General features: G+C 38.8%; 2 protein-coding genes across 7 annotated transcripts in view; one reads left to right on the top strand and one right to left on the bottom strand.

The window, feature by feature from the left end:
- Positions 1-157: 157 nt before the first annotated feature.
- On the bottom strand, positions 158-13,537 carry smarcad1b (SWI/SNF-related, matrix-associated actin-dependent regulator of chromatin, subfamily a, containing DEAD/H box 1 b). 5 transcript variants are annotated; one of them, XM_052608456.1, is made up of 23 exons: positions 13,117-13,537; positions 12,634-12,754; positions 11,050-11,260; positions 10,904-10,952; positions 10,669-10,766; positions 9,655-9,753; positions 9,475-9,553; positions 6,456-6,865; positions 6,156-6,352; positions 5,986-6,076; positions 5,803-5,902; positions 5,659-5,718; positions 5,208-5,283; positions 4,711-4,846; positions 4,370-4,501; positions 3,280-3,375; positions 2,975-3,092; positions 2,773-2,888; positions 2,173-2,361; positions 1,743-1,861; positions 757-939; positions 547-656; positions 158-468 (listed from the first exon to the last, which is right to left on the bottom strand). In XM_052608456.1, exons 1-23 carry the CDS (start codon positions 13,160-13,162, stop codon positions 407-409), a joined length of 2,898 nt encoding a protein of 965 aa, XP_052464416.1. In that variant the 5' UTR covers positions 13,163-13,537; the 3' UTR covers positions 158-406. The 5 variants fall into 5 exon arrangements, with proteins under 5 accessions (XP_052464416.1, XP_052464417.1, XP_052464419.1 ...); XM_052608457.1 differs by having other exon boundaries at positions 172-468; positions 6,456-6,862; XM_052608459.1 differs by having other exon boundaries at positions 172-468; positions 11,050-11,209.
- A 2,122-nt stretch (positions 13,538-15,659) lies between these two features.
- LOC128021346 (small conductance calcium-activated potassium channel protein 2) overlaps positions 15,660-19,197 on the top strand; it is a 32,764-nt gene continuing 29,226 nt past the window's right edge. For both annotated transcript variants that reach the window (XM_052608455.1, XM_052608454.1), the window contains exon 1: positions 15,660-16,943. In XM_052608455.1, the coding sequence (XP_052464415.1) occupies positions 16,173-16,943 (771 nt within the window). In that variant the 5' untranslated portion in view covers positions 15,660-16,172. The remainder of the gene's footprint in view (positions 16,944-19,197) is intronic.

Below are 19,197 nucleotides of genomic sequence, written 5' to 3'. Positions count from 1 at the left end.
TATAATTGAGCCATAATGGCTAATAAATAATGGCATAAAGCCATTTATTTCACTTGTTGGAAACTGACTGTTGCATTATCTGAGATTCTAAGCTGAGACACAGATCAAAACTCTGGAAAAATTCTGGAAAAGAGCAAATAATACAAATTTCATTCAACGTTCACTTTTTTTAATCAAACAATTGAGGTTTTACACCTCCACGAATACAAAAACAATCACACAAACACCACAGCATTACAGTATTTTTTCCTAAAACAGTAGAAATGTAAACATATCTGCTCCTCCGAACCTCATGTTCTCCAGAGCCGTATTGAAAAATCAAACTTAATGCCCTACAGTACTTTTTTCCCTTTAGATTCAGTCAACTGTCACAATATCACAGTACACTTTGTGCCTGAGCCGGCTTTCAGAGTCCTAGAGAAGCTCTGAGCAGCGACGTCACATCATCAGGTAATGTGTCCTCTTCACCTGGAAGAACCAAGCATATCTGTATTAATTTACAAAAAACAGGAACAATCCCCGTGAGCTTTATTAAAGTGTTCTCACCCTCCTGAGTTGCGGTCATGTCCTGCTCTAGTTTGAGTTTTCTTTCACCAATGCGGAGCATGGCGTCCTCTATGGAGTCCTTACTTATCAGCTTGATCACCTTCACCGTCCTTAAATGGGATAATGCAGCCAGATATAAAACCATTAGGACAGACACTAGTGAAACGAAGGAATGCCTATTGTGAGACACACATGTCCAGTGTCTCTTACCTGGTTTGTCCCACCCGGTGGCAGCGTCCCTCCGCCTGTTTGTCATTGTAAGGGTTGCAGTCGATATCATGAATGACGACCACATTGGCTGAAGTCAGGTTAATGCCCAGTCCTCCAGCTCTGGTGGACAGCAGGAACACAAATATATCCTGGTCTGTGTTGAACTGGTCAATCAGCCCGATTCTGTAAAAGCCCAATGAGATTTACACTTAGTGTCCATTTACTTAATTGGCATTAAGAAGTCACCTTTTTCCATCTGAAGTGATTTATGGTAAGCTAACAGTAGCAAAAGTCCCTGTGGATCATGTTAAGTGTGTCTAGTTAATTAACATTTTAGTTACAGTCCCACTTCATTTTTCACAATAGTCATAGTTAATTATTATTATTAGGTATTTAATTGTTTACATCTATTTTGAGAATTAGATCATCATCTACTAACTTAGACTAAGTAAAATGTATATTTGTCAGAAACACACACACAAAAAAATATCTATACAAAATAAAAATCTTATAATAATGAACAAAGATGTAAAGTTTTGTGATAATGTACATTCATAGATTTCTAAATTGATTTTTTAAAAATATATAATTGCATTAGGTTGTTCAAAAAAAGGCACAGAACACAAAACCAGAGCAATCATTTTCACAGGACGAAACAGATGGTCCCTTCTCGTCTTAACTGGTGGTTCTTGGCCAGAACATAAAGCCGATAGTCTGTTCCTGTGAATCTAAGACAAAGTCTTCAAGGACACGGATGGAGAGCAGTGTGTCAGTGAAGGAGACCCGATGCGTGATTTACCACAGCTGTGACGAGGCACAGTAAGCATCATCTCCGCCTCAACACCAGCTGCCACCATTACCTCTCTCACTCGCTCCTGTCATGAGTCTGGACTTGAGCCGACGATAGAAGCACATAAATGATGATCTGAGATCATCTCAGTCTCAATTCCTTTACTCCTCAACATCTGACATCTAAGTGTGTTTACCTGTCACTCATGGGGGTTGAACCGTCCAGTCGGTTATATCTGTGCTTATGGTGTCTCAGGAACACCTCTAGAATGTCAAGCATCATTGTGAACTGACTAAACAGCACCACGCGATCACCCTGGGAGGAGAGAAAGAGCGATATTAACCATACTGATGGAAATGAGAAGACGACGAGGTCATTGTATGGAACAGAGCAGCGTGAACATTCTGTGAAATGTCTACTTCTGTGTTCCACAGTAGAAAGAAGGTATTATGATTTTGTCTACTGTGTTGTAACCAAGTATATACCACGTGACTAGGTGACAGTATACAGTATGGTGTGATTTGGAACACGGTGTATTTCTCTGTACTGTTAAATAACTTTCATTAAGGGGTTGCTGAAAATCTAATCTGGTCTGCCGAACATAACAGGAATCTGTTTTCCCCAACCTTCTCCTGCAGGGAGTTCAGCAGCTGTGCGAGGAGGCCGAGCTTCCCCGAGTCCAGCAGTATGTCTGTGTCGAGCTGGTATTCATGCAGTGCAGAATACTGCTGACAGAGGCGGTGCAACTCAAAGTCTGAGAGCACCTCCATGTCCTCTCGGATGAGAGCGGGATCTGCGTCACGGTGACTCGGCTCCTGGAATTGACGGTAACACACACAGACTCTTCGGATAAGATACACACATAACAAAACAAGCAATGGCAACTTAAAAACTACAATCGCAATAAATATCTGTCCTAACTGTGCTCATTCCCTGCTTCTGTTCTTTATGAAACACTAAGCCAAGACCTACCACTACTGCTGTTTACAGAAATCAGCTATAACTTCATACTAACGCAGATTAAGTGCATGACAGAAATGCAAAACCGACCGAATAAGCCAGAAATGGTATCAGACTTAATGCTGACAGTCAAAAGTCTGGCAATCGGAGCTCAGTTGGCCTACTTAAAATAAGAGCAGAAAACGTAAAAAACAAAACCCGGATTCGATCTGGGCCTGCTAAGGTCTAAAGTTCATGTGTATCGCTTCATACAAAATTTCTCAAACCTTAAGCATGAGTTTGCTCATAGCTTTGAGTTTTTCTGTGGTGTAATACTGCCGGTGAAGGAGCGGATGGTTGGACATCTTCCTCAACTGCATCATCACATTGGTCAGCTCACGTTCTGTAGAAAGACATGGTTAATAAACTATGATTCACATATACTGAAGCCAGTACTTTACATAAAAAACATCTCCTTCAAATACATACTTTCCCCATTACTGGAGCGCTTCAGTCTGTGGAAAAGAGCGCTGTAGAGTTCCTGCTGCTTCTCAGACATGGCACAAAACTCAACCTGCTCCTCTTTGGCAGGCAGCTGCTTCAGGACCTGCTGGGCACATCATCTGTCAGTGACCTGCTCGAGTGCCCTAGAGCCACAGACGGTCAGCACGGAAAGCAAGGTGCCTCATCTGCTCGTGAGACTGAATAATGCATTCAAAATGTTGTCCAACAGATTTTTTTCTGAGAGCACATGCATTATGCACAATGCTTATGGAGTCTGCATGCAGATGCACCTCGCTCTTCACACGTCTGAGGATGAAGGGTTTCATGATGAGCTTGGCGTGGGTGATCCTGTCCCTCTCGAAGCTGCTCTGCTCCTCTGAAGATTTCTGGTGGAAACCAACCAAAGAAATAGAAGAAGTATGTGAAATAGAGTTGACATTTGCTGAAGACACTGCTTGCCATGATGCTAGGGTGTTCTGGGTGGATGCTAAAGTGTTGATATACAGGGTTCTCTGGGCATTAGTCAGTGGTTGTTAGAGTGTTTCTAAGGTTCTCTAGGTGCTTTCTATGGCATTAGGTTGGCCTTCAGGCTGTGCAATAATAATAAAAGCATTCTGATTCAGATCTAGACATTAGGCCGGCCATTCTGGGTGCTTTTTTCTGGCATGGCTAGGTGGTGTTAGGGTGTTGTAAAGGTGTTTTGGGTGCTTTTGTAGGGCATTACACTAGCCAAGTGGTTACAAGGGTGTTGCTAAGGTATTCTGGGTGCTTCCTAAGATATTAAGTCTTGTTCAGACTGTCAGTCTAAATCCAGTTTTGGTGCATCTCCAATTAACGCCACGGGACACGCAAACTGGATCTGGACAGTCCTAAAAGCAAGCCCTTAAGCTAATGTTTTAGAAAGAAAGATAGAAAGAAAGAAAGAAAATTGAAATTAATGTCCCAATGTAATCTTTTAACACTTCCACAAAATCCTGGATGTCAAAACTTTGGCAGAAATAGTACAGTGTGCTAACAGCTTTATGCTGTTTACTGTGAGCAATGATACACAGGATGCACAATATTATTTACCAGCCAATATTTTAATGATTTTAAATATATCCATATAGGTCGATATTGAATATAAATTGCCAATATATTGTATATTTAATTTTGCATGCCCATTTACCATTACATTTTAGTGTAATATTTAGCAAATGCACATGCAGAATTTAAAAGGACTAGTTTTAGTTTTCAGGGTTTTTTATATTTGTTTAAACATGTATTGAACTATAATACCATCCATTTAGTTACAGTTTAGTCACAGTTACAAACTCATAATTATCTGCTAATATTGTCAACCCGATTAGAGATGGACATCTAAGCGTGTGTAGGTTCTACCATGGAGAACATCTTGGAGATCTGTGAAGTGCTGCTGGAGAACATGTTGGGCATGATGAAGTTGAGCAGAGACATGAGCTCCAGTAGGTTGTTTTGAAGCGGGGTTCCAGTGAGCAGCAGACGATATTTAGCCTAGGGGGACACAATTAGAGGAGAAACCTAAGGTCATGAAGGGGCAAAAACAGTTAAACCTCAGCGGTTAACCTCTTCGGGCAGCACACAGTCCTGCTTTTACACAAACAGACCATGTGGCTGTAATAGAGCTCGAGGCATTTATTCTTAATGACCACTGACACGTTGCTATTGATGACAGCTATACATGCAGCTCATGGGCAGCTTACGTTGATGGCCATGAGATGTCGGTAGCGCAGAGAGTTCATGTTCTTCAGCAAGTGGCCTTCGTCGAACACAGCGTACTCCAGCTTGAGCTTGCAGAACAGGCTGCGGTCACTGCTATTTCCAATAGCAAGGTTGTAACTGTGCAGAAGAGACCATCTTAATGAGCTGAGGTATTAAGGGGCAGTTCATGAGGCATGGCCATGTTTCATTACCATAAATAATAAATGGGACAGGGTCATTTTACTTGGACCTTTTCACGTTCACTCAAACGCTGAGTATTTCATCATTATCATGTCTTTAAGAAGGGTGCTTTTTTCTATGCTAACTTCACGGCTTGTGCCTCCGTGTGTGGCATAGTTCAAAAGATACATATTTTCCCAGACGCCTTCTCAGATTTACATGCAGGTGGTCTGTGAAGGATATGACACCTCGGCTCTTACTTCGAGGGTTCAGGGAAAGAACCATAGGCGTATTTGAGAGCTTGAACTTCGATACTCACGTGGAGACAATGATGTGGTATTCCACTAACTGATCCAGAATCTCATAGCGCATATACTTGCGATCCTCGGCAGACCCTACCGAAATAACTCAATTAGACTGACATCAACATTTTATTTATTTTTTGTTCATGCAAAAATTTCCGTTCCCACGTTAATGTGTAAACGAAGGCTTTTGTCGGTTGGTTTCTCACCAAAAAGTGGAGTGCTATCAAAACATTAGCTTATTTTCAGCATCCTAACGAGACAAACACAGCAGCACTGGCTAAACCAATACTGTTAGTTTTTTTTGTGGTCGGTGGTCTAATAAATTTGTTAAGCACTGTGTATAAATATATAATGCATTTTTGGTTTGGTGCCTCTAGAGGCATTAAAATGTAATTAATTAATTAATTAATATAAATCACACACTTCACCTGTAAAAGAATTGAAAAAGAGGATTCTTGGTTTTACCATAATATACCAACACTTTGAAACTGGGGCACCAAAGTTTCAGTTCCCGAACCCAATTATCTGTAAAAAAAAATATATTTTTTTCATTAAATTGTTTTGTTGTTGTATGGTGATGGTTATTTCGAAGCTAACTGCTTTGTTCACCAAGTGTAGAAGCAGGAACAGTGATGAGATGAGGCCCAAGGTTTCCTTCCTGATAAAGGTAGGCCAGAAACGAGATGGTCTGAATGGTCTTCCCCAAACCCTAAAAGAAGTAAACGCATCCTAGCGATTAAATGGGGAGTGCTTGCCATGTAACATTCACACACAACCATTATAAAAACAGACCATCTCATCTGCCAGGATTCCACTAAGTTTGTTCTGATGTAGTAAAGCCAGCCAGTTCAGTCCAATCAACTGGTACGGTTTCAACTGGAATCTAGATATGTGATATGTGAAAATAAATGATCACTCCATAATGAAAATGCAATTTTTCAATCTATGAAGTTACATCTTACGTGCTAGTGAGGATCTGGGGTTGGCTCATAGAGCCCGGGCCATTGTTCATCACTTTGGTCACATCTTTGATCAGTTTAACCGATATCTCCTCACATCTGCTCATGAGACCTTTAACAACTTCCCTTTCCTTCAGAACCTCCCTACATCCTGTCAGCAGCTCAGTGGAAAGACCATTTCCTCTGTGCATGGTATCATCCTGGGAAAGAATGAGAAAAGGTGTTGCTTTTTGTTCATGACCTGAATATTCTGGTATACTGAATATTCTTATCAACAGAAAGCAAAATGCACAGTTCTCTCACCAGGTCTTTCCATGTTTTGAAGGGTCTCAGCTCTGTGATTTTCTGAGCCTTCTTCGAAGAGCATCCTGCGATGAGTGTGAGCTCATCCACAGAAGCGGTCTGAAAGAAGCTGAGGATCTCAGATTTGAGTTTGGATAGAGTCTCATGTGATTGGTCAGAGTCAGAGTCCAGTAATACATTCACCAAAGATGCCTCAGAGTCACTGCACTCCTCCTCTGAGCTCACATACACGTTTTTGGTCACTACAGACTGTTTTACACTCCTCTGAGATGTTCTGGTCCTGTCAAGAGGTCTGCATGGTTTTGGTTGGGATGGGCTGGGAAGGTGGATAACCTGAGCTTGTTGGCGGGTGTTTGTGACCTTTTTGGTGAGTTTGGCAGCAGTGGAGGCGTCATCCTCAGACTCAACTACTAGACGTACAGAAAGAATGTAAGGATTAAGACAATTATGTCATGCTTACACTGCATCTTTGTTCTCATGGCTTCTAAATTTGAATTAAAATCAGTAATGGGACTAGCAGTAGATTTCTGCTGAGACTTAACATTTTACATAAGAATCTTTTTCTGGATGGGAAAAAGGCTGTCTTTAATTAATTAAATTAATTTAATCTAGCTTCACAACAGCAGGTGTCAGGAAAATGAATAAGCCAGATTATACAGGTCCTTCTCAAAAAAATAGCATATTGTGATAAAAGTTCATTATTTTTAATAATGTAATGATACAAATTAAACTTTCATATATTTAGATTCATCGCACACCAACTGAAATATTTCAGGTCTTTTATTGTTTTAATACTGATGATTTTGGCATACAGCTCATGGAAATCCAAAATTCCTATCTAAAAAAATTAGCATATCATGAAAAGGTTCTCTAAACGAGCTATTAACCTAATCATTAGCATATTTCATCCGACCAATAAAAGAAAAGTGTTTTTAATACAAAAAAAGTCAACCTTCAAATAATTATGTTCAGTTGTGCACTCAATACTTGGTCGGGAATCCTTTTGCAGAAATGACTGCTTCAATGCGGCGTGGCTGCTGAGGTGTTATGGAGGCCCAGGATGCTTCGATAGCGGCCTTAAAGGGGGGGTGAAATGCTCGTTTTCACTCAATATCCTGTTAATCTTGAGTACATATAGAGTAGTACTGCATCCTTCATAACTCCAAAAAGTCTTTAGTCTTTAGCATGTGGAAGCTGTGACATTACCGTGAGGGAAAACCCATCATCCAAAACAAACCATGGCTTACAGTCAGATTCAGCCGTTTATTTATGATCCAGAATCAGATCCAGAGGCTGAAACTGAACGAAAGCAGCAGCAGCAACGACTCGCTCCGAGCGGGGCTCGAACCCGGGTCTCTGGCATGGGAGGGGACGCACTAACAAGGAGGCAGAGATATTTGAAGCAGTTTTACTCACCGCCTGCGGTTCCAACACACGATCGTGACCCTTTTTCCTTGGGATTGCATCATCCTTAAGAAATAAATGATACGCAAATCCGTCGTCAAACTGGGCCTTGTGAACAAGCATCTTCGAAATGCAGGGAACAAACACAAACACTTGCACAACTCCGTTGATGCTCTGTAAAAATGAACTCCATCCACTGGTCCCTTAATGCTGTTTTTTTTTTTTGGTAATCTGTGCAGGGTTGTCTTGCCCTGGCAACCAAAAACACACTTCTTTTGTGACTTTTCGCGACGCTCTCGCTCTGATCAGTGAAATGTCTGTGCTGCTCAGCCTCGCTATACGGGAGCGCGCGCTCTTCCGGCAGACGTGCGCTCTTCTGGCAGAAGTGTCTTAGGACCCATATAAGGAAATTCTGCTCCATCTAACGTCACACAGAGCCATACTCGAAAAAAACTTTCCGAAACTTGTGACAAACCGGAAGGATTTTGGGAACAAAAATACCCCAGACCATCACTGACTGTGGGTACTTGACACTGGACTTCAGGCATTTTGGCATTTCCTTCTCCCCAGTCTTCCTCCAGACTCTGGCACCTTGATTTCCGAATGACATGCAAAATTTGTTTTCATCCGAAAAAAGTACTTTGGACCACTGAGCAACAGTCCAGTGCTGCTTCTCTGTAGCCCATTTCCTGCACACGCCTGTGCACGGTGGCTCTGGATGTTTCTACTCCAGACTCAGTCCACTGCTTCAGCAGGTCCCCCAAGGTCTGAAATCGGTCCTTCTCCACAATCTTCCTCAGGGTCCGGTCACCCTCTTCTCATTGTGCAGCGTTTTTTGCCACACTTTTTCCTTCCCGCAGACTTCCCACTGAGGTGCCTTGATACAGCACTCTGGGAACAGCCTATTCGTTCAGAAATTTCTTTCTGTGTCTTACCCTCTCGCTTGAGGGTGTCAATGATGGCCTTCTGGACAGCAGTCAGGTCGGCAGTCTTACCCATGATTGCGGTTTTGAGTAATGAACCAGGCTGGGAGTTTTTAAAAGCCTCAGGAATCTTTTGCAGGTGTTTACAGTTAATTAGTTGATTCAGATGATTAGGTTAATAGCTCGTTTAGAGAACCTTTTCATGATATGCTAATTTTTTGAGATAGGAATTTTGGGTTTTCATGAGCTGTATGCCAAAATCATCAGTATTAAAACAATAAAAGACCTGAAATATTTCAGTTGGTGTGCAATGAATCTAAAATATATTAAAGTTAAATTTTTATCATTACATTATGGAAAATAATGAACTTTAATCACAATATGCTAATTTTTTTTGAAGGACCTGTAAATATATATAAAATTGATGTAAACAAAAACATTTATCTTGCCTGTGAGTAATCGTTTGACAGCACATTTGGGTTAACAGGCAATTAAACAGGTGTCCCTAATAAAGTGGCCAGTGAGTGTACACACACGCACATATATATATATATATATATATATATATATATATATATATATATATATATATATATGCATATATGTGTGTGTGTGTGTACACTCACTGGCCACTTTATTAGGGACACCTGTGCTTCAGAGCTGTTCACAATAAACCCGGCCTCAAATCTCACCAAGGTCAGAGAACATTCGTAGTGTTTCCAAGGCATCATCAATAAGCCAGCTATGTTCCTGAAGCACATCCCTGAGTTCCTGCGGGAAGTCACACACTTCAGCATTATTCCTCAAGCTCAAACTAATATTTGATTCACATGCTGTACCACAACAGCCAGCTTTATTCAGTGATGACTCACATTCTTGTTAAGATGGGGAAACTTCCTCTGGAGTTTTCTCAGCATTCGTTCCTGATCTTTAGATCTTGGCTCAGACCCCTCTTCTTCTGAATCATCCACCTAATGAGACACAAAACACCGTGTGACCCCTGTCCCAGTGCTGCTGGACTGATGTATTTTTGTTGGTGAAACCTGGTAACCGGTTTGCATTTTAGCATTCTGTTTAAATCGTCCGGAAGTCAATGGGTTTTCTATTAACTGCCTGAAATAAGGTCTGTGATTAACACAAGCTCACATTTTTGTTCTACGACATGCAATGCATCAGAAATACCTCCTTGTAACTTTTTTAAAGCATTTGTTTGTCTTGAAAAAGGTAGTTGCTGACAAGTGGCTATGTTGTCATGACATTAAATATCATGATCATATCGAACAGGAAAACTCATCTACTTATTTTCACAGCCTCGTTGTGTTTATAATCATGCTCTTGCAAACTATTCCTTCTGTGAACTGAAAGAGTTAATGATGGTGAAGCTGGTTTATAGCCTGCATTCAGCTTTTTACTTCTGCCGATTGTATTTAGGCTTCAAAATCCACTTGTGTTCATTTGTGAAGATTATCATGATGAGTAAAAATCATAAACCTTTGTTGGTCACAGAGCTCATTTCCTGCAATAACCGAAAAGCCATTGGGGGAAAAAAAATCAGATTTCTTAGTTTTTTTGTGTGGAGGGAACCAAAGTAATGATAACTTATGGGTTTGCCTACAAATACATTGCAGCGCTATATTGCAGACACACACACTCTCACCAATGACAAATGATGAATAGCCCAATAAATCATCTAGAATAGGGATTAACTGCCAACCTGGCAGTTCATATCCCAGGTAGAAAGACATACTGTTAGTGTCCTTGATCGGGACACTCCTTTCAATTTAGCCTTGGTGGATTTGCAGCGGCATAAAATGCCTTGCTGTCAGTATTGAGAGGATCAGAGACGGAGCGTCCCATGTTAATCCAATGACTGTCTCTGAGCTCACCGCAGAAGCCCGCCTCTTTCTCCTGTGATGGGAGCTGTCGCTCTCCTGGGAAGCACTACGTATCTGCTGCTGTCTCCTCTGGTGGACTGAATCAGATGCTGAAAAGGAGAGGATGTCAACAGGGCTCAGCAGCACACGAATCAATGCAGCAAATGCATTTCACCTCAAACTCAAATGAGCTTTTATCATGAGAGCTGTTCAGACTGACTGATGGAGTGACTCCGCTTATCTGTACCTGCCATCCCAGACGTCTTCAGGGGCGAGAGGCACGTGCTATTTGTCACCTAAAATGTCAATGAGATGATTATTGACATGCAGCCCAAAAGATGGCAAGAATGCACCCAAACATTGCCAGTGTGTGTAGTTAGCGCTTGTTTTTACCATATGTGATCCTTTCTGTTGTGTTTGTAGAGCTTGTGAGGTAGATCTTGTTGTTCTGCTGTGCTTCAGCCTCTTCTTCACCACAGTTACTTCCTCTTCATCAGACAGTGATATCACATCCTCAGACGATAGCACTTTTTTCATCTTAGACTCTTCTTGCCTTGATATCAAAGTATCAACCATACCATTGTACAGTTTTGTAGGGCTGCAACTATTTGATAAAATCAATGTTTTCTTTATCAATTATAAGATAAAGTCTATCTCTCTCTCTCTCTGTGTGTGTGTGTGTATTATACTATATATATATATATATATATATATATATATATATATATATATATATAGTACACACACACACACACTATATTTGATATAGTACATGCATTATTATTATTATTATTATTATTTTGCATGTGAGCCCTTCAAATATTTTTGCATTATATGATTTTCTAGGGCTGCAAATATTTGATCTAGTCAATAATAACTACTGAAAATAGTCAACAAAAGTATTGATCAGACGGCTAGAGTGTCAGTATAAAGCACAAAAAAAATCCCCAAACAACTGTTCAATGCTGTTAAATTACCTGTTAAATGTACTGTGGTTGCAAGAAATTCACTGTAAAACATACAGTGACAGTGTTTCGTGTATGGTACAACTTATGTGATATGTTTTTATAACAAAATCTGCATTTTACCTTAAAATGTACTGATAACCTGCATGTCGTTCAATATAAAGTCAATCGATTAATCATTGAAACTCCATCATAAAAAGCCTGCTGCTAAAATATGGCCAAAAGTTGTACTGTAGACCGCAAACAACATCCGAGTAACACATGACACTAAAATAATGGAAAAACATTAGCTAAATGTTATATCTGTCAAAGGGGTAAATCTATGGAATAATTGTGATAAGGAATTAAAATTATTTAATTAATTCTTTAAATTTGAGGAAATAAAAATAAATAAAAATACAAATCTGTAAGTGTTATTTAACATATTGAAGTAATAGTTGGAATGTGTATTTCTGTAATTATGTATGTTTGTAATTAAGTATGTATATTTTTGGAAAGCTATTATGTAACTCTTGTTGATCTTGTATTAACAAATCTAGTGAAACAGTGACGTACATCGGTTAATAATGTACACGGGGTAGGCTTAATAAGCAAGGCTTCTGCCTACAGCTTTTTCAGGAAAATATGTTCATTTATACAAATTTTTTTGAAAAGTTGTCTGTAAGGACCAAAATAAATAGAATTGAATTGAAATAAAACTGAAAATAAAAGAAAGTGTAACATAAAACACCCTAATGTAGAGTACTGATAACAAAAATGAGAAGATTTTTTTTTTACAAAAATATTTGTATATGCGAAATGTAACTTCTGGGAATGTTCTTTTACTGTTTTTCGCAAAATAATATACGGTAATTTCCTTTCAAAAACCACAAAATTTTACGGTAAAATAACACCATTAAACAATAGACTTAATAAATCTTAAACTTAACAAGTCTTTTTCTGTAAAAATTGCGAAAAAATTTTACAGTGTTGGGAGCGCTTTAAAGCACAAATCCTGAAGTTGTTTCCTGACCTGACCGGCATCATGGAGCTGCCTGATATCTCAATATCAGAGTCAGAAAGGGCAATGGAGAGAGATGATCCTGATGGACGTTTGGTTTCAGGAGTCTCTGGAATGATCGTGTCTGACTCTGCTGGAAGAAAGCAATAAAGCACAGAAGGCCTTCAGGCAAAAACAGTGCAAGCCCTGGAGAGGTGTTTACACTGTTTGCATTGGCAGCCCTTTACCAATGTTTCTCATTCTAGTTAGTAGTCAAATTTTTATATTTAAAAAAACATATATATATAAAAAAAACAAAGGGGACAAACCTTTTAAAATCTCAAACTGACATTGTTAGAATATAAATAAAATTCAATATGATCAACAGCATACGTTTTTGTTATATCCATACTTCATTTGTATCTGTTTGTCATAGGTTTGTGGGATAGCCACTTAAAACATTGAATAAATCATTATCAAATCAATGTGAAGAACAGGGTCTTGTCTCAAGCCTACCCGAGGAGTCCTCATGATCTGATGCTGCTTCTCTCGTTGAGCTCATTGTTCACTCTTAACGCGTTAAAAGCAGCTCAGTCCAGCTTCACGCCTCATGTCACGCATTTCAGTCGATGTCACACTCGTGCTTCCCCCAATCTACTATCTGTAGACTGTAATGAGCTGATTTTTGGACAATAATAGCATTTTTCTAACAAAGACTTCGCTCACCGGTGAGCTAATAAATGATTGTTTTGTCAATAAACAGCGTCGCCTCGGCCTCGGTCATCGATAATGACCAGACGACCGTGATCAGCTCAGACCATTTCTCTGCACGTTACGAGTTTTTTGGATATTTCACCGGTTTTATTGTACCTAATGTACTCAGCGAATGAAGACGCTGCTTGTAATAACGCTAACCGGTTGTAACATCAGTGTAACTACTGTACGGTGGCCGTGAAGGTACGCACGTGTAGTCAAAGCATTGACTTTAATACATTACGACTTCAAGATAATTATTATTATGTAAATTATTCATTTGATGCAAATCTGAATTTTTAGTATCATTCTTCAGTGTCACATGATCCTCCAGAAATCATTCTGATATACTGGTTTGCTGCTCAAGGAACATTATTATCAATGTTGAAAACAGTTGTGCTGCTTCACATTTAAGCGGAAGCCATATGCGTCCATTCAAGTCTGGGAATGCGTGTATATGTTTCCTTGATTTGTAATAGAAATGCATGCTTTTATTCAGCAAACGTGCATTAAATTAATAAAATAAAAAAAAGAATACATTAAACATGTTTTTTTTTACATTTACATAAAAACATTAGACTCAAGTAAACATTAATAAACTAAAAAAAGTAAATAAAAAAGTAGGCATACTTTCCCACTGAATGCAGCAGTATAAACCCATCTTTGAATGCACCCTGTCAAAGTAAATGTGTCTAGTTTCCGAATCGCAGCGCATAAATCAAGTCATTGTTCTTTCATTCATTCTCTGGCTCCAAGATGTAATGAGATGGCCGACTGTGTGCTCTTGGTTATTTGACTGACATCATTCCTATGCACCGGAGCGCTTGATCTTGTTTCATAAGGATGCAAGTTGGCAAGAGGCGAGACAACAATAACAAAGGGTTTCAGATGCTGCTGACGCTGCGACTGACTGCAGTAATACTGCAGCGACTCTTTCACGTGCAGCTCTTCATATTATGCCTTTACATAAAGATTAGGGTAGAAACGGACTGATTCCCAGTGCATCAGCAGACGAATAATCTAATAATAATTGCATTTATCATGCAGCAATGTAAATGCTATTCGTTGAAAAGAAACGCGCTGTTTAATAAATGAGATTTATCAGTTTGTGTCTAAAAAGTGTAGAAATGAACTTGTTTGTTTTCCCTAATTTTGTGGCATGCTATTGTTTATAGTCAGCCAGTCTCGCGAGTAAACCTAGTCAGTCGTCAGGTGCACGTGTAGTGTGACCAGTGGCAATTTTGATTCATCTAACTGAATCGGGTCTTTTGAATCGGTTCACTAAAACAAACCTTTCAAATGCGCTCGGTAGTTTCTACAGGCATTATAAGTGACATCTCTATTAATCAGTTTATTTAATCCTTTATTTAAAAAATCGCCATGCCTACAGATCTTTAAAAGGCTCCAAAAGAGTGTTTAAGCATTTAGAGATTTAATGTATTCCTCCATTTGTTCACGACTTTCTTGCTATAATATATATATATATATATATATTCCTATAGAAAAACAATGAATGAATTGAGTTTTAAAAATGTAGTTTTACGGATATTGTTACTCGTCTTGCGAACAAGACTGACTCGTTGACTGTTTCATTCAGATTGTATTTATTTAAAATGTTGTTTATAGTATTTACTTAATGAAGTCAAATATGCACGCATTTAAATTGCGCACATTTAAAAAATAAGTAATGCATATGTCAGATCAGCTGGGTTTTGATTTGATTTTGTTTAATGATTGCGTGATAGCTGACAGACTTTGATAGTGTAACATAATTTTTAACAAAACCCTCTAAAAATATTTTCAATTTCTGTATGCATTTACATTTACATTTATACATTTACATGCATTTACATTTACATTTGCACACAATATATATATATATGTACATACATAACTTCATTTTGTAATATACTTGCCTACAATTGTCATTTGTATATTGTTATTCACTGTCTACTTATTTGTATTTTTTATTCTTTTATTATGTGTTTTATGTTCTGTCGCTGTCATTCTGTTGTACTGCGGAGCTTCTGTCACGAAAACAAATTCCTCGTATGTGTACATACCTGGCAATAAAGCTCATTCTGATTCTGATTCTGATACATTTATTCATTTAGCAGACGCTTTTATCCAAAAAAAAAGCAATCAAAAACAACAAAAAGAGCAATGATATATAAGTGCTATAACAAGTCTCAGTTAGGTTAACACAGTACATGTAGCATGGGATTTTAAATAATATAATAAATAAAAAGAAAACAGATAGAATTAAAAAATTAAAAATAAAAGAATAGAGCAAGCTAGTTAGAGGTCTTTACACATACACACACACATACATATACAATTGCATAATAAATGAATAGAAAATAGAATACAAAAAGATTAGAAAGGTAGTTAGATTTTTTAAAGAATAGAATTAGAATAGTGAGTGTTAGAGTTAGAGGGTCAAATAAAGATGGAAGAGATGGGTTTTAAGCCGATTTTTTAAGCATTTAACTTAAATTTAAAAAGCAATCCGGTTAAATTCATTATGAAACACGCATGCATATAGAAACCACTATAAATGTCAAACACCTGTCCAGTCTATCGTACCTAAACAGTAGTGAGTTGTGAATCCCTGCACAGTTGAACCGCATGTTGCCACCTTCCTCACGTGACGTCAGCCCAGTTGTTTTGGGTCGCTCGTCCAATCGGGAGCGCGCTCGCACTTCTACAGAAGCCGAGGTGGGTCGAACCTCGCGCCAGCTTTTATCCTCCGTTCCTCATCACAACGCCCCCTCGGTAGGGTGCATGCACGGGGCTCTGCTTTAAACAGCAGCTCTGAGATGGGAACCCCATTGCAGTTGCAGAACGATTTCTATCCAGAGCAGCAGCACTATAAACCGCACTACTGCGGACGCGAGGAAGAGCGCTCCATCAGGCACTGCACCTGCAACAACTCCTCCACCTTCGAGGATGCCAGAAAAAGCCAGCCTTTGCACGGGACGCCGCTGGGAACTTTAAGGACACCGTCCGTCTCATCTTCAACCAGGCAAGGCGCTCAGTACAGCGAGTTCACGCCTTCTAGTCATGGTAGTTCATCCAGACACCATCAGCACCACCATCATCATCATCCTCCTCGCGATCACAACCGCCAGCAGACACGGGGCAGTCCGGCCAGCAGTCACAGAGAGAGTAACTCTTACACCCAAATAGCCATGAGCAGCTGCAGATACAACGGCGGCGTGATGCGGCCGCTCAGTAACTTGAGCTCGTCCCGCAGAAACCTGCACGAGTTTGACTCGGAGTCCCAGCCGCTGCAGCCCGTCTCTGCGGCGGACGCGTCCGACACGCTCGCCTCCAAGCAGGAGAACAACTCCGCCACCCTCATGCCTTACTCGGCGGGGGACGGGGGAGGAGGAGGAGGGGGTGGATGTAGCCACGGCGGCGGCAAATCGGGAAAAAAGAAGAACCAGAACATTGGCCAGAAGCTCGGGCACAGGAGGGCCCTGTTTGAGAAGAGAAAGCGCCTGAGCGACTACGCGCTCATCTTTGGGATGTTTGGCATCGTGGTGATGGTCATTGAAACGGAACTCTCGTGGGGAGCCTACGGAAAGGTGCGTAACCTAATAGTACCCAAATCCTGCAGGTACCCCATGTAGGTCAGAATTCATTAAGTCCGGTCTGCCTGCTGAAGAGAGAGAGAGAGAGAGAGAGAGGAAAACTACAAGTTTGGAAATGATGAATGAAAAACTGTGGCAAGGTCACGTTTACTTGGAAGACGCTTTGCTTCGTCAGTTTTCAGATGTGGAATTGTTTAGCTACGTAAAATTGTTCCAATATATATGTAAAAAAATCTTAAACTTTATTAAAAACATTTTTTATGAACGACATATTCAATCACACAAGCAGGGAGTGCTGTCCTTTTATCAGCACTGCTGTGATTTGACCGCGGGTGAAATTACATTCAAACAGCTCAATAAGCACATCATTAATATTCATAAATGCAAAAATTACACAACTCCGCCTCTTCACATCAGAACGATTTATAATTTTTTTTTTAACAAGAGTCTCTTATGCTCATCAAGGCTGGATTTATTTGATTAAAAATACAGGAAAACATGTAATATTGTGAATTTTTTTATTATTATGTAAAATAACGTTTTTCTATTTTAATATACATTAAAGTCGAATTTATTCCTGTGATGCAAAGCTGTATTTCCAGCATCATTCCTCCAGTCTTCAGTCTCATATGTTCCTGCAGAAATCATTCTGATATACTGATTTATTATCAGTGCTGGAAACTGTTGTGCTGCTTAATATTTTTCTGGAAGCTGTGATCCTTTTTTAGGATCCTTTGATGAATAAAAAGTTAAAATGAACAGCATTTATTTAAAATATAAATCTTTTATAACAATATACACTACAGTTCTTTCTTTTGAAAGAAATTAAAATGTTTATTCAGCGAGGATGTGTTAAATTGTTAAGAAGTGATAGCAAAGATTTATATTGTTAGAAAATGTTTTAAACTTGTTATTCATCAAAGAATCCTGAAAAAAAGAATCACAGTTTGCCAACAGTGATCATTTTAATAAATCAGCATATTAGAAGGATCATGTGACACTTTGTACTGGAGTAATGGCTGATGGGAATTCAGCTTTGCATCACAGAAATAAATTATACTTGAAAAGATATTAAAATAGAAACCATTATTTTACATTGCAATAACATTTAGCAAAATTACTGTTTTTTCTGTATTTTTTCATCAAATAAATGCAGCCTTGATGAGCAGAAGAGACTTCAGTAAAAAACATTACAAGTCTTACACTGATCCCAAACTTTTGTATATATATATATATATATATATATGTGTGTGTGTGTGTGTGTGTGTGTGTATGTATGCACAGTGTTACACATGATGCTGAAATAATGCAATACATATTAATTTAACAACATTAGATGCAAGATAAAACCCTAATGTTCACGTCTGAGAAGAATCCATTATTTCATCGAAAAAACATCAAATGTGAGTTCTGGGAGATTCAATTTAAGGTTTTTCACTGTAAATTATACAATGACTTTGTTTTTCACTTCCAAAAACTGTATTTTTAACAGTATTTTACTGTATATTACATTAAATGTAATCAAAGTTATTCACTGTTTATGGTATGGAAACTTACTGTTAAACAATTAACAGGTTTTTACTTTATCACGTTTACAGTCTTTTACTGTTAAAATCACAACCGTTTTTTACAGTGCAGGCAAACAGTCAAATGTTGTTACAATTGTTACAATGAATACCAGCACTATTGGGAAGCTCGACCAATCAAATTACCAGAAATATCTGTTATCCACTCATCAAGTTGAAACTCAAATGGAGTTAGTATGTTTTGCTGTATTCATTCTAGCCTGTCATCACTTTTAGAGTCGATTGTGCACTCTTCTTCTTCTTCTTGGACTTTCTGTAGAATATCACTGGGAAAAAAATAAACCATAACTGTGTTATTTGTGTATAAATGTATTATTATTTCTATAAGTGCTTTAAAATAATTAAATAATCACAGTAATGTAATTGATGCCTTTAGCTATACAAGTCCCAAAGGGGATATGCATTACTGCAATTCATTTTGCAACAAGAGATTCCAGTTGACAGCATTCATATTTTCTTGATTTATTGTAAAACAATGTTAGGTGGTTGATCTGTGAGCAAAAAGCAGCTGTTTATGTGCATCAGAATGACATTAATAATGCAATCTGAGGAACAAATCCCCACACGTGTCTCCCCTGTAAGAGTGACGCCAGGAAAATCAATCATAATGTGTCTTAAAAATAGCAAAATATTGATTTGTCATTACAGCATTATGTTTGTAT

The sequence above is a fragment of the Carassius gibelio genome, chromosome A10, assembly GCF_023724105.1.
Source record: "Carassius gibelio isolate Cgi1373 ecotype wild population from Czech Republic chromosome A10, carGib1.2-hapl.c, whole genome shotgun sequence".
Classification (NCBI taxonomy): Eukaryota; Metazoa; Chordata; class Actinopteri; order Cypriniformes; family Cyprinidae; genus Carassius; species Carassius gibelio.
Note: the sequence above shows the minus strand (reverse complement) of the source record. Positions and strands in the feature narration are given on the sequence as shown.